The 12,750-nt window shown below is 48.9% G+C and overlaps 2 protein-coding genes across 5 annotated transcripts in view; one reads left to right on the top strand and one right to left on the bottom strand.

Moving 5' to 3' along the window:
* Positions 1 to 10,431, top strand: part of TOP3A (DNA topoisomerase III alpha) — an 11,421-nt gene extending 990 nt beyond the window's left edge. For 2 of the 4 annotated variants that reach the window (XM_031061117.1, XM_031061118.1), the window contains exons 3-20: positions 1,284 to 1,343; positions 1,894 to 1,967; positions 2,595 to 2,670; positions 3,196 to 3,304; positions 3,568 to 3,711; positions 4,200 to 4,370; positions 4,583 to 4,683; positions 4,817 to 4,891; positions 5,006 to 5,088; positions 5,208 to 5,415; positions 5,578 to 5,763; positions 5,933 to 6,062; positions 6,400 to 6,513; positions 6,593 to 6,758; positions 7,124 to 7,267; positions 7,546 to 7,668; positions 7,909 to 8,621; positions 9,541 to 9,719. In XM_031061117.1, coding sequence (XP_030916977.1) covers positions 1,284 to 1,343; positions 1,894 to 1,967; positions 2,595 to 2,670; positions 3,196 to 3,304; positions 3,568 to 3,711; positions 4,200 to 4,370; positions 4,583 to 4,683; positions 4,817 to 4,891; positions 5,006 to 5,088; positions 5,208 to 5,415; positions 5,578 to 5,763; positions 5,933 to 6,062; positions 6,400 to 6,513; positions 6,593 to 6,758; positions 7,124 to 7,267; positions 7,546 to 7,668; positions 7,909 to 8,621; positions 9,541 to 9,719 — 2,856 coding nt within the window. Of the gene's footprint in view, positions 1 to 1,283; positions 1,344 to 1,893; positions 1,968 to 2,594; positions 2,671 to 3,195; positions 3,305 to 3,567; positions 3,712 to 4,199; positions 4,371 to 4,582; positions 4,684 to 4,816; positions 4,892 to 5,005; positions 5,089 to 5,207; positions 5,416 to 5,577; positions 5,764 to 5,932; positions 6,063 to 6,399; positions 6,514 to 6,592; positions 6,759 to 7,123; positions 7,268 to 7,545; positions 7,669 to 7,908; positions 8,622 to 9,540 lie in introns of all 4 variants that reach the window. The other 2 variants (XM_031061120.1, XM_031061116.1) reach the window with 2 other exon arrangements.
* Positions 10,432 to 12,075: 1,644 nt separating this feature from the next.
* The window catches only part of MIEF2 (mitochondrial elongation factor 2), a 5,118-nt gene continuing 4,443 nt past the window's right edge, over positions 12,076 to 12,750 (bottom strand). The window contains exon 5 of the mRNA XM_005425991.1: positions 12,076 to 12,139. Coding sequence (XP_005426048.1) covers positions 12,076 to 12,139 — 64 coding nt within the window. The remainder of the gene's footprint in view (positions 12,140 to 12,750) is intronic.

Here is a 12,750-nt window from a genome sequence, read left to right as displayed (position 1 = left end):
GCTCCAGCACTCCCGGCAGAGCTTGGCATGGCCATTTCACATCAGCACATGGCACACTTGGCACTGGTTTTGTCCCCGAACACACGAGGGTACAAGGATGTTCTGTGGACAAATATCACTTGCCCAAATGTATTTGGGAGTCTCAGGTCCTTGTGGGTTAAGCAGAGTGGGAACTCAGCTCCCTCTGCCTTCCCATGGTGAGGGCTCCCTGGGTCCTTCCTGGATTAGCAGTGCATAACATGGGCTTCAAAAATGGACACCATCCATTGGCATGCATTTCCCTGTCTAAAAGCAGCACTTCTGCAGCATCAGCAAGTGTCAGGGGTTTACTGGAGGTCACCAAATAAAGCAAAAACGGGCTGTGGTTTGGAGAAGAAAAAATTCAATTATTTCTACTCTCTGCTGCTGTGGTAACAGTTTGCATAATCACTTCCTGTTTCCAAACTAAAGAATTTCCAAACTAAGGTGCTGCTAGACCAGAATCAGAGAGTCACTGAGGTTGAAAAAGACCTCTGAATCCAACCCATGATCCCCACCTTGGTACCCAGACCAGAGCACTGAGTGCCACATCGAGGTGTTCCTTGAACACCTCCAGGGGTGGTGACTTCACCACTTCCCTGGGTGCTTGCAATGCTTGATAACCCTTCCCATGAAAAAAATCTTCCTAATGTCCAGCCTAAAACTTCCCTGGGACAGCCTGAGGCTGTTCCCTCTCACCTTGTCACCTGGGAAAAGAGGCTGACCCCCATGTGGCTCCAACCCCCTTTATTTGAATAAAAGGTGTTATTGAGAACCTGGGTGCTGACAGTCCCAATCAAGACATCAATCATCCTGCTTCTGTAAAAAAAGCAGCAAATACACAATCTAGAAACTTCCATGAGTCCCAGTTAGGTGGGAAGTAGCCTTGGGGACACTGCTTGTCACTTGGAACAAGTTAGGAGTTTCTAAACACTGGCCAGCCCCATTAAATAAATCAGTTCCTCATTATTCATGGGGAGATAACCCTGGCACCACCTTCAGGAATGGTTTAAAATCCTCTTACCTTGGAAATCACCATTTCAGTGTCTCCATAAATGATACAGGAGATTTCCATCCCTTTACTGCAATTCCCATTAGCTCCAGTAGCTGGTTTTCCTTTGCCATGTGCCTCTTGTGCTCCATCCCAGTGTGGACAAAGCAGGGCAGGATGGATTTGTTTTCTGTTAAAAAAATTTAATTAAAAAAAATTAAGAAATTGTGTCCTGTTAAAAGCCAGAAACTCAGGAATTGTCCTTTCCTTCCAGCGAGAAGGGTTTTCCAAGTTCAACAAAATCTATGAATATGACTACCAGATGTTTGGCCAGGTAAGAGTTTTCTCTCCATCTGCTGCTGGATTAATGAAGTACAAATACTAATTAATAAAAGCTATTTGTCAGGAGTTACAAAATACAGTTTCAGCCATGGTGATATTCTGCCCAAAGATGAGAAAAAAATCAGATATTGTTTCCTTTGCTCCACCACCTGTTTTGTTGCTCTAAATCTTTTAACTTTCTGGTTTTATGTCAGTCAAAAATACATTGCTGTTTAGAACTGGGACCTTCCTACAAAAATTGAGGATAAGGCCATGGATGGAGCTTGTTATGATGGTTGCTGCAGGCTGCTCCTGGATCGCTGGAAGTGTCCCAGGCCAGGTTGGATGGGGCTTGGAGCAGCCTGGGACAGTGGAAGGTGTCCCAGCCATGGCAGGGGTGGCACTGGATGAGCTTTAAGGTCCCTCCCAACCCAAACCATTTTGGGATTAACAGGGGAAAGGTGTCACTAATCATTTAAACTGTGAACCAAAGGGAGATTTTGGGGCTGTGGGTAGTTTTTGGTGAGTGATGGGCACTAATTTCCTCGCTCTGTCTCTTGCAGAACGTTACCATGGTGATGACATCCGTGTCAGGACATTTACTGGCTCATGATTTTATCATGCCATTTCGCAAATGGTTGGTACCTCGTGGTCCTGACAGGGAGGGGAAGGGCTCTGTCACCTCCTGGCCCTCACAGGAGGGATCTGTCACCTCCTGGCCCTCACAGGAGGGGCCTGTCACCTCCTGTTCCCATCCTTGACACTGCAAACTCAAAGACAAAGGGGCAGGGAGGAATTCTGACTCAGAGCAGGGTGATGAGTTCCAAATTTTTTAGAAAATAGCATAAATATTGTTTCAAATTCCTGTCCTCAGAGTGCTAAAACCCCCTGAAGACATAATACTGGTTAAAATACATCAAGGCAGACACAGGGAATTAAACTGACTCCAAAATGGGATGGTTTGTGTTCTTTGTTCAGCTAGGAGCTGTTCTGGGAAGGAAGGTGCTTTCTCTGCCTTACCTCCTTTTGTATTCTGGGCTTCAGATAGGAGAAGCTGCTTGTTGTCTTCCAGATTTGCTGTTTTCTCTGGCTGGTTTTTCATTCTGTTGCTTTGAAATGTTACTCAGCATTTCATTTCTGTTATCTGAAACAAGGCCTGTAATAAAATACATTAATTCCAGTACTCAGAGAGCACCAGGTAGTGTCTCACAAAGAGTGTTTTAGTTTATGTGATGCACACACACATTTCTCCTCTGTTTTCCAGGCATAGCTGCAACCCTTTAGCTCTTTTTGATGCTGAAATTGAGAAGTTTTGCCCTGAAAATTACCTGGACATTAAGGTACATCATGGTTAAGACTTTGAAACTGAGCTCAGGGGTTGGTTCAACAAATCTTGTCCCAGACAGAAGGATGATCTTACCTTTGTCCTTAACATCCACATTTCTGTAGTTTAGTAGATTCCTCCTACATTTCCTAGGACTGTATATGCTGTTCATTTGTGGCACTGAAACTCTTGTTCATGTACAACTAGTGCAGTGAAGGAACAGCTAAAAATAGAAATGTTTTTTTCCAACAAGGTGGAATTGATGATTGTGTCTCAGTTCTACAGAAAAAGACATTTTTAGAAAACAGATTGTGGTACAACCTGCTCCAAGCCAAACTTTTTAACAGAATTAGATGTAAATAAATGACTCAATTCTTTTAAAAGCTGCCTGATCTCCCGAGACACACAATTACAAAATGTTATTGCAACAACCCATCTCCATGGATACACATTGCATTTGGTGTTCAGTGAGTCATTCTGAAATGAAATGACAGAGCAAGTGGCCTGGAATGTTCTCCCTGTGTTGTTTTTCTCCTCTCAGAGAACCCTTGAACGAGAAATCCAGCAGTGCCAAGCCCTGGTGATCTGGACTGACTGCGATCGAGAAGGAGAGAACATTGGCTTTGAGATCATCCATGTGTGCAGAGCTGGTGCGTAGAGCATCCCCAGCAGTCTGAGTTCCATTAATGGTTTAACAACTCCTTTAGCAGAGGCAAATTCTCAATTTTATTGTGTCCAGGTTAAATGCTGGCTAATTCTCATAAACATCTGGCTGTGATAGGCCAGAAATGCATCCAGCTGTTGGAAAGCTGTAGGATCAGTTGACAGCACACTCTCTCAATAGCTGTTTATCAGTTGCTCCTTTCTGTTGGTGATGGAGTTCCTGTGATTTCTCTTGTGTGTGTGTCTGCAGTAAAGCCAAACCTGCAGGTTTTCCGAGCACGGTTCTCCGAGATCACCCCTCACGCTGTCAGGGCAGCCTGTGAGAACCTCACCCAGCCTGACCAGAGAACCAGCGACGCCGTGGACGTCAGGCAGGAGCTGGACCTCAGGATAGGCACGTAAACATCTCCTACTGGAACCTCAACTCAAGGCAGAAATGCTCTCTGTAGTCTCATAAAACTGATTTTTAGATCAGATATGACTAAAAGACTTGTTTTACTGGGAGAGTGCTCTTCAAATCAGCCCATTATCAACTCCCAAGACCGAGTCCAACCTGTGACTGATCCCCTCCTGTAAACCAGAGCACTGAATGCCACATCCAGTTGTTTCTTGAACATCTCCAGGGATGGTGACTCCACCACCTCCCTGGGCAATCCATTCCAATGTTTAAAAGCCACTTTAGTGAAAAAATTCCTCCTGAAAATAGGAGATTTCTCCTTGAAGCAAATATTAAATTTATAGCTCATGCAGCACTGACAAGCTTCTTCAACTGAGTATTAAACAGAGTAAAATTAATGCTCAGAATATTAAAAATATCTGAAATACTGTGATTATCACTCAGCATTGTTGTATTCAGTTGTGGTGCTCATTTTGTTCCCTCAGGTGCTGCCTTCACCAGATTCCAGACTCTGAGGCTGCGGAAGATCTTCCCTGATATTTTAGCAGATCAGCTGATCAGCTATGGCAGCTGCCAGTTCCCAACACTGGGATTTGTAGTTGAACGCTTTAAAGCCATCCAGGCTTTTGTTCCTGAAGCCTTCTACAAAATTAAAGGTATGTTTGGAGAAACAGTCCTGGGCTCCATCTTTAAGGGTTTGATGTAGATAAAAAAGAAAAACATTGGAGCAACTGACACAAAAATGCTCCAGCGATAATTTCCTCTTCCTCTGCCGGGAATACTGAGCAGAGCTGGAAGGTTTCCAAGCTCTTCTGTGGTATTTCCATTTTGTGGCTCCTGCATCAGCCAGCTCTGTTGTCCATCACAGTGACCCATGACCATGAGGACGGCAGCGTGGTCTTCAACTGGAAGAGGAACCGGCTCTTCAATCACACGGCGTGCCTGGTCCTTTACCAGATGTGTATGGAGGTAGGAAAGCTTGTAAATAGTTGCATAATCCAGATTCAGCCAAACATTCCCTGTATCTGTCTTGCTCAAGACTTTTAAAAAACAGTTTGTGTAAACTCCTGAAGGATGTGTGGGTTTTGCTTACTCTGTTTAGGATCCGGTAGCAACTGTTGTTGATGTTGTGAGCAAGCCAAAGAGCAAATGGAGGCCCCTGCCCCTGGACACTGTGGTATGTTTGAACTCTGGGTAGGGTTTCTCTGAAAAGAGCTTTGAACAGATGTTTTACTCACTGCTTTGAATTATCCACTAATACTTTTGGGTTTTCTGGCTCTTCCCAATGCAGGAACTGGAAAAATTGGCTTCCCGCAAACTGAAAATAAATGCAAAGGAAACAATGACAATAGCAGAAAAACTCTATACTAAAGGGTAAGAAAGCAAGACTTGGCTTGGTCAACTTAATTCTTCTAAAACTAAATGGCTTTTTGTTCAAAATGGGAAGCATCTTGGAGCAACTCTCAAAGTGCTCTCCTGTCTTTCTTCCTAAGGTTCATTAGTTACCCTCGAACTGAGACCAACATTTTCCCCAAGGAGCTGAACCTCTCTGCCTTGGTAGAACAGCAAACACAGGACCCAAACTGGGGAGGGTTTGCACAGAGGATTTTGGATGAGGGTGGGCCGACCCCTCGGAGTGGAACCAAATCTGATCAGGCTCACCCTCCCATTCACCCCACAAAATACGCCAGCAACTTGCAGGTGGGTGTATCCAGAGGGAACTGGATGGCTTGTGTTGCTTGATAAAGAAAGATAAAATCTTAACGTGGTCATTAGCACAAAATCCTCACCTGAGATCCCACTGATTTTGTGATGTCTTATTAACCTGGGAGGACACTCACCCTTCTCACTGTTTGATCTCAGGGCAATGAGCAGAGACTCTATGAGTTCATCGTGCGCCACTTCTTGGCTTGCTGCTCTCAAGATGCCAAAGGACAGGAAACAACTGTGGAGATCGACATCGCCAACGAGCAATTCATTGCTCAAGGACTCATGATCCTGGCCAGAAATTACCTGGAAGTGTATCCCTATGACAAGTGGAGTGATAAGGTAATCCCCTTGAGTAACATAAGTGGGAGAAGCTAAAGTAGCACTTCACTGCCAACTTTAGATCTCTCTGCACAACATCTTTTGACCATTTCTGGCTATTTAACTCAGAGCCTTTGTCCTGAGTGAATGGACCAGGAAGCAGTTTCAAAGAGAGTCTCCTTCCCTCCAGGTTATCCCGCTGTATCAGAAAGGGTCTCACTTTCAGCCCACCACGGTGGAGATGGTGGATGGGGAAACCAGTCCTCCCCTGCTCCTCACAGAAGCAGATCTCATTGCTCTCATGGAAAAACACGGCATTGGTCAGTACTGGGCAGCGTGGCCTCTTGCTCTTGGCAGAGGGAATTCTCCCCAGGGAATTCGCCAAATGTTGCTGTAGATAAGAAGTTACTTAAATGTGCAGAAAAAAGGGATATAAAGGGCTAAGTCCAAAAATCCTCAGGAGCCTGCAGAGTGCCTCCAGTCCCCAGGGAGGTGGGAAATTTTGGGTTCAGCGTGTGCTGCCCGCACCTTGCTGGCCTCAGTGCCAGCAGGACACAAGGGCAGTGCTGCTCCTCACCATAAGTTTTGTCCTTGTCCCTGGGCATTGGGGAAATCACTTCTTGGCTCCTGATTTGGCTGACATCTCTCTGCTTCCAGGGACTGATGCCACCCACGCCGAGCACATCGAGACGATCAAGACGCGGATGTACGTGGGGCTCACGGCAGATCAGCGCTTCCTGCCCGGCCAGCTGGGCATGGGGCTGGTGGAAGGTGAGCAGAGAGCCCTCACAAAGGTGCCAGAGGCCTTACTGGCTCCTTCCTTTCACTTACCTTTCCACATATTCCTCAGGCTATGATTCCATGGGCTACGAGATGTCCAAGCCTGACCTTCGAGCTGAGCTGGAGGCTGATCTAAAACTGATCTGTGAGGGGAAGAAAGACAAATCTGTAGTGTTGCAGCAGCAGGTCCAGAAGTACAAGCAGGTCTTCATTGAAGCTGTGGCCAGAGCCAACAAGTGAGTGCTGTCTTTGCCCTCTTCCTTTTGCTTTGTTTTGCTGGGAGGTGCTGGCTGCTCTTCTGGGTCTCAGTCTGAAGTGGGGGATCCTGTATGTTGTGGCATTTCTGTGGGAAAGGATGACTCAAAGCCTGGCATGCTGTCAGGAGTTCCTCCCAGCTAAGGGTTTAAACCAGGATGAGCAGTTAAGATTAAATTTGGGGATAGCAACATGCACTGACCTCTGATATTGTACCCACACCTTTCCTGTTCCAGAAATGTGGTGCTGAGTCAATGTGCTCGTGGAGGAGCTCAGAAGGGCTGTGTGGGGGGCAGCAGGCTCTGAGTCACTGCAGCACCTCATTGCTGTGCTTGTTTCTTTACAGGTTAGACCAGGCCCTGGCTCAGTATCTGGGAGAAGCTGCAGAAGTTCCAGAGCAGGATGAGGTGTACCCAGCAACGCCCCTTTCTGTTCAGAAATGTCCCCAGTGCAACAGTGACATGGTCCTGAAGACCAGGAAGAATGGCGGGTTGGTGACCTTCCCTCTTGTAGCCTCCTGTGTTGGTTTGTGTTTCTCCAGGCTCTCATTTACCTCCTTTGGTAAAAGCTTGGAAACTCTGGGCTGCAGCTTGCTGACTCCAGCAGCTATGTGGGCTGTGTGGACTCAGCTGAATCTCTTCTCAAGTAGGTATTTCCCCTGTAAAATTGCAGTTCTGACAATTTCTGATGGCTGAGAAGACACAAGAATGGATTCCCAAATGTCTTGAGTTTGCCTCTTCCTCATCCAGTGCCTCTGTCCCTCGGCAGGTTCTACCTCAGCTGCATGGGCTATCCAGCCTGTAAAACTGCAGTCTGGTTCCCTGATTTCGTGGTGGATGTGACCAGGGATGAGAGCATCTGTGATGTGTGTAAACCCCATCCAGTTCACAGGTAGGTCATGCCAGTTATCCCTTGTTGGACACTGGGACAGAGACTTCCCTGGGCTAAGCTGGGCAACCATTTTCCATTCCAGTCTTGGAAAGCTGGAGCAGCACTTGGCCTGGGAATGGAAAGAAGAGGGGTTGGGGAAACTGGCCTCCATATAGCAGAATCAAAACAATAAAAGTCCAAGTATAAACTGAGGTCTGTTGATGAGAAATTGGGAGACTTTGACTCTTCCTTTCCTTGCAGACTGAAGTTTAAATTCAAGAAGGGCAGCGTTCCCCCTGTGATGCCCCTGGAGTTCGTTGGCTGCATTGGAGGCTGTGATGAGATGCTGAAAGAGCTTTTGGACCTCAAGTACTTGCACAGATCATCCCAACCTGCATCCTCCACCACCCAACCAGGGCACCGCCTGCAGGCCAACCATTCCCTGAACAGATCCAGCAGTGAGACCAGGCAAGCCAGGGGGACCTCAAACCAGGCACGGGGACACCTGCTCTCCATCAACTCCTCCAGGACCCCCAGGGCTGCTCCTCCAGCTGCTGCAGATGATGGCAATGCTGTGGTGTGCAACTGTGGGAGCGAGGCGCTGCTGCTGACCGTGCGCAAGGACGGCCCCAACAAGGGCCGCCAGTTCTACAAGTGCAGCTCCGGCACCTGCAACTTCTTCCTCTGGGCTGACGAGCAGCCACAGGACAGAGGCAGCTCCACGCCGCTCCAGCCCGCTGCTGGAAGAACCCCAGCAGGATTCCAGCGGCCAGGAGGAGGCAGGGAGCCCTTGGGAAGCAGCAGCTGGGACGCTGCAGGTGGCGGTGGCACGGTGTGCAGGTGTGACCAGCCCGCGGTGACACGCACCGTGCAGAAGGACGGCCCCAACAAGGGGAGGCAGTTCCACACCTGCCCCAAACCCCGGGAGCAGCAGTGTGGCTTCTTCCAGTGGGCAGATGAGAACATGGCACCAGGTACGGCCGGGCTGGGGGCACACTGCAGGGCTGCAGGCTGTTCTTCAGCTGAGCAGAACAAGGAGCTGCTGGAGAGGGTCCAGGGGAGGCCACAAAGGTGGTGGGGTTTCTGAAGCATCTCTCTGGCTGAGGGAGCTGGGCCTGTTTAGTTTAGAGAAGACTGAGAGGGGATCTCATTAATGCATGTAAATATCTCAGGGAAGGATGGTGCCAGGCTTTTTTTGGTGGTGCCCAGTGACAGGATGAGGAGCAATGGCCAGAAACTAAAACACAAGAAGTTTGACCTCAACATGAGGAAGAACTTCTTTACATTAAAGGTGGCAGAGCTCTGGAACAGCTGTCCAGGGAGGTGATAGAGTGTCCCTCTCTGGAGACATTCAAACCCACCTGGCATGCCAGGGAAAATGTGCTGCTCCCTCTGCCCTAGTTTGGGGGTACAGGGAAAGGGCAAGTCATTCTGGAGCTTTGATCAGAGATGAAACTGTGTGGAAAGATGCTAAAAGAAAAATAATGACAAAACAAGAGTGCAAAAGAGAGAGAACTGTCAGAAAGGGACATAACCAGGTACAGAGGGGGATATGTGGTCTCAGAGATCCTCCTCCTCCTCAGACATTTGAGCCTGAAGGGGCAAAATCAAACTTTCAAAACTACTTAAACCCCAAGTTCTTCTCTGCCATGTTTTGTTTCTGCTTCAGCTGCAGACCAGAGCATGCAAGCAGGCAGATCAGCTTCCCCATGTTCCCACATCTCTCTAATGCTGCAAAACAAATGGGTAACATTTCACAGTTCAGACAAGTCTGAAGCAAGTGCAGGTTCAGGAATAATCTGAGAATCTTTGATCTGCTATTTTGAACTTACCTTGTGTTTCTCACCTATTTATGTTTTCAAAGATCCTTAAATTCAAGTTGTTTATCTCTAGGCCCTTCTGGAGATGACTCTTTGAACCACTTTGGCAGCAATGGATACTCCAGAGGGTTGGGAAGCAAGGCCAAGAGACCAGGCAATCTCTCCTCAGCATCTGCTGCCAAGAAGCCACGGACCTGCAGCATTTGCCACCAGCCTGGGCACACGAGGAAAACCTGCCCTCAGAACCACTGAGCTGGGATGGAGCTCTGAGAGCCTGCAAGGACCAGGGCTGTGAACTCCGCAGGAGCCACAAGGAACTGGACTCTGGAAACAAGTCCCTTGAGTGATTTTTGGAGGGGCTGGTTGCAGGCTGCTCCTGCCAAGGGATGCCATTTGTTTCAGCAAGGGTTCAACCAGCTTGGACAAGTGGTTCCACTGCCAGGTTTTGTTTCCAGCTGCTCTTCTGCTGAGCAGTTTGGGAAGGTCTGAACATTTCAAGGAAGCACTTGGAAGCCGAGTCTGTGGAGAAAACTGCACTGCATCATCCTCCTGCACCATCCTGGTGATGTTCCTGGCCTCTTCATGCAGGGAAGAGCTGGATCAGGGCCACCAGGACAGACACCAGGGCTGCCAAGCTCTGCTCAGCCCCTGCCTTTCCACAGTGCAGAATTTAAGCTCCCTTCTCAGTTATGTTACTTGAGCAACATTCCCTGTTTTTGTCACCCTTACCTGGGTTGTCCCTGCCAGTGAAGGAGGGTCAGGTGCAGAGGAGCTGGATCCAGTGCTTGCCCTGGGAGGAGCTCAGCTGCAGTGCTCAGGAAAAGCCCTCATTTTAGATGGTTCTGAATTTGAAGGCAGGTTCTTCCTCAAACTTTGAGCCATGCCTTTGTGATGCTGCTAGCTGATGAAAGTTATTTTTGTCAAACTAATGAGTTTCTTATTAAAATATTATTTAAATTTTAAATTTGATGCAGTGACACCTCAGCTTTCCCTAATTATTTCTTCCTACATCAAATAGTGAAGCTTTTACTGTGAAAGCATCCAGCCAAATCTTGCTCTTTCCAATCCCTGGAACAATAGAGGAGCTTTCTTGGCAGAAACTCCCCACAGCAATTTAGAAGTGAGCTACAAAGAGATGGGGGAAAAGTTTTTATCTCACCAGCTGCATCTGCTGACCTGGGACAGACAGACAGAGCTGGCTGAGCTGAAGAGAAGCTCTGTTTTCCTGTTCTGAGTTCAGACTGAACTCCCTGGGAAGCCAGGCTGCCTCTTCCCTCGCTGTTGGGGCTTCCTCTGTTCATCAAAGGAGGGAATCTGCAGGATTGCTGTGTGCTCTGCTGCCAGGAGCTCCAGTGCTGCTCAGGATCCTGCACAGAGCAGTTCCTGGGGCCAGCACTGAGGGGGGACAGCCTGGAGCACTTGGAGGGCAGCTGGAAGCAGAGCCCACAGCTCTGAAAGAGAGCCTGAAACCTGCAGCAGACCATTGCTATCAGGACTAAATCCAAGCAGACAGCCAGGAGAATTTGGGTTGCATTTCCCTGTAGCCCTCACTCCCACCAACAGCCGTGGCCTAAAAATACCCTGGGCTAAAATACCAACATGACAAGGTTTGGAATGCAGTCACTGAGCCAAGGCAGGGCAGCAGCCTGGCCAGCCACCTTGGAATGGCAACAGCAGTGGGCAGCAGCTGTGCAGGGCACAGGGAGCAGGTTAAACCTTGCTGGTGGATCAGCCAGGACCAGCTTGAGGAGTCTCAGCCTGGGCAATGCTCAGCTGAGCCCTGTAAGTGCTACAAGCTCAGTGTCCAGACAGCTCCCACACTGCAGGCAGACACTCTGTGGGTCCAGGGCTTTGGAAGAGGAGGAGGAGGAGGAAGACTTTGCAGGATGGGATCTGACCATCACCAAGCTCTCCAGGACATGCCCTGGGTGGTTCCCAGGAAGGCCACACAGCTGGGGAGTCATTTCAGCCCTTAGCAGGGGAAAGGAGACAAAGGAGAGCTGACAGCAGAGAACCAGTGTGCACAGGGAAGGTTTATTCTCATCACTAACACCTGGGAAATGGTTTGGAGGAACAAAGGAATTGTCAGACTGGGAGGAAAAGCAGGTTTTTTTCCTCCCATAAACAAGATGATAGCTGTAAAGAAAATTAAACCACAACAGCTGCTCACAGTGAAGTCCACAGGATTTCTCCAGCTCCACCCACGTGCAAAACCAGCCCTTCCCATTAAATATCAGAATAAATTGCTTTTCTCTGGGACTAGAGCCAGACCAAACCCTACTAGCAGCCACTCAAAGGAAAAAAACCAACAAAATACCCAAACAAAATATATCTTCATAATAAAAAGCATAAACCACTTCAGTTCTTGCAAGCACTCTGCTCACAACATCATTCCTGCCCTGCTTCCCCACCCCATTCCAGGGTGCTCCAGGGAAAAAGGACCTCAAGCCAGCAGCATTACATGTGTGAAAAGGTGACCAGACAGACTGGGAGGGGACAGGTACCTGCAGACAGACACTGGCAGCCACCCACCCACGGGGGAGGGCAAACAGCCCTGCTGCAGCCTCCAGCTGAAACCAGGAGCTTCCCCAGAGCCAGCAGCTCTTTTTCAGGACATCTTCCAGCCAAACACTGCATGGGACAAGGGCCCCTTCTTTGAGGCAACATCAACACTGTCAGAACAAAGAGGTAGGGCTGAGCTCACCCCTTCTGGCACCTGGAAGAGTCTCCAAGGAATAAACCCCCACTTGCTATGGCTGTACCATCCAGCACCCAGATCACCCACAGGGTTTATTTTGGATTGGCAAAACCCTGCAGGTGGGTGAGGCTCCCCCCTGCCCCGAGTGAGGCCACACAGGGTGCTGGTGACAGGACCAACCCAGGACGTGGCACCTGAGGGGTCTGCAGCACACAGCAGCAGGAAGGGGCTGCTCCCCTCCAGCTGGTCTCAGAGCCTGAGGGGAACCTGACAGCTGGGACAGGCAGAGGACACTGGAGCCAGAGACCAAACATGCTTCACTGGGCTCCCAGCAGAGGAACTCACTTGTGTGCTGTGGGCTGCCCTCACCCTGAGTTCAGCAGAGCCTCTGAGCCAAAGGCTCCTTCTGCCAGCACCCACCTCTGCTCAGGCACGTTTTATTCACACAGGAAACGTGGGTTTTTTTCCTCATAAAGTGCAAGAACTTTGCCTCTTACTGACTAGTCAACTAGAAGCATCACAGCCCTCACAGCAGGGAGCAGCAGGCAGGGGAGCAACACCCCACATTCAGGAGCTCCCAACACA

This window comes from Geospiza fortis, unplaced genomic scaffold (genome assembly GCF_000277835.1).
Source record: "Geospiza fortis unplaced genomic scaffold, GeoFor_1.0 scaffold213, whole genome shotgun sequence".
Lineage (NCBI taxonomy): Eukaryota > Metazoa > Chordata > Aves > Passeriformes > Thraupidae > Geospiza > Geospiza fortis.
This window is presented reverse-complemented; position numbering and strand designations above follow the sequence as displayed.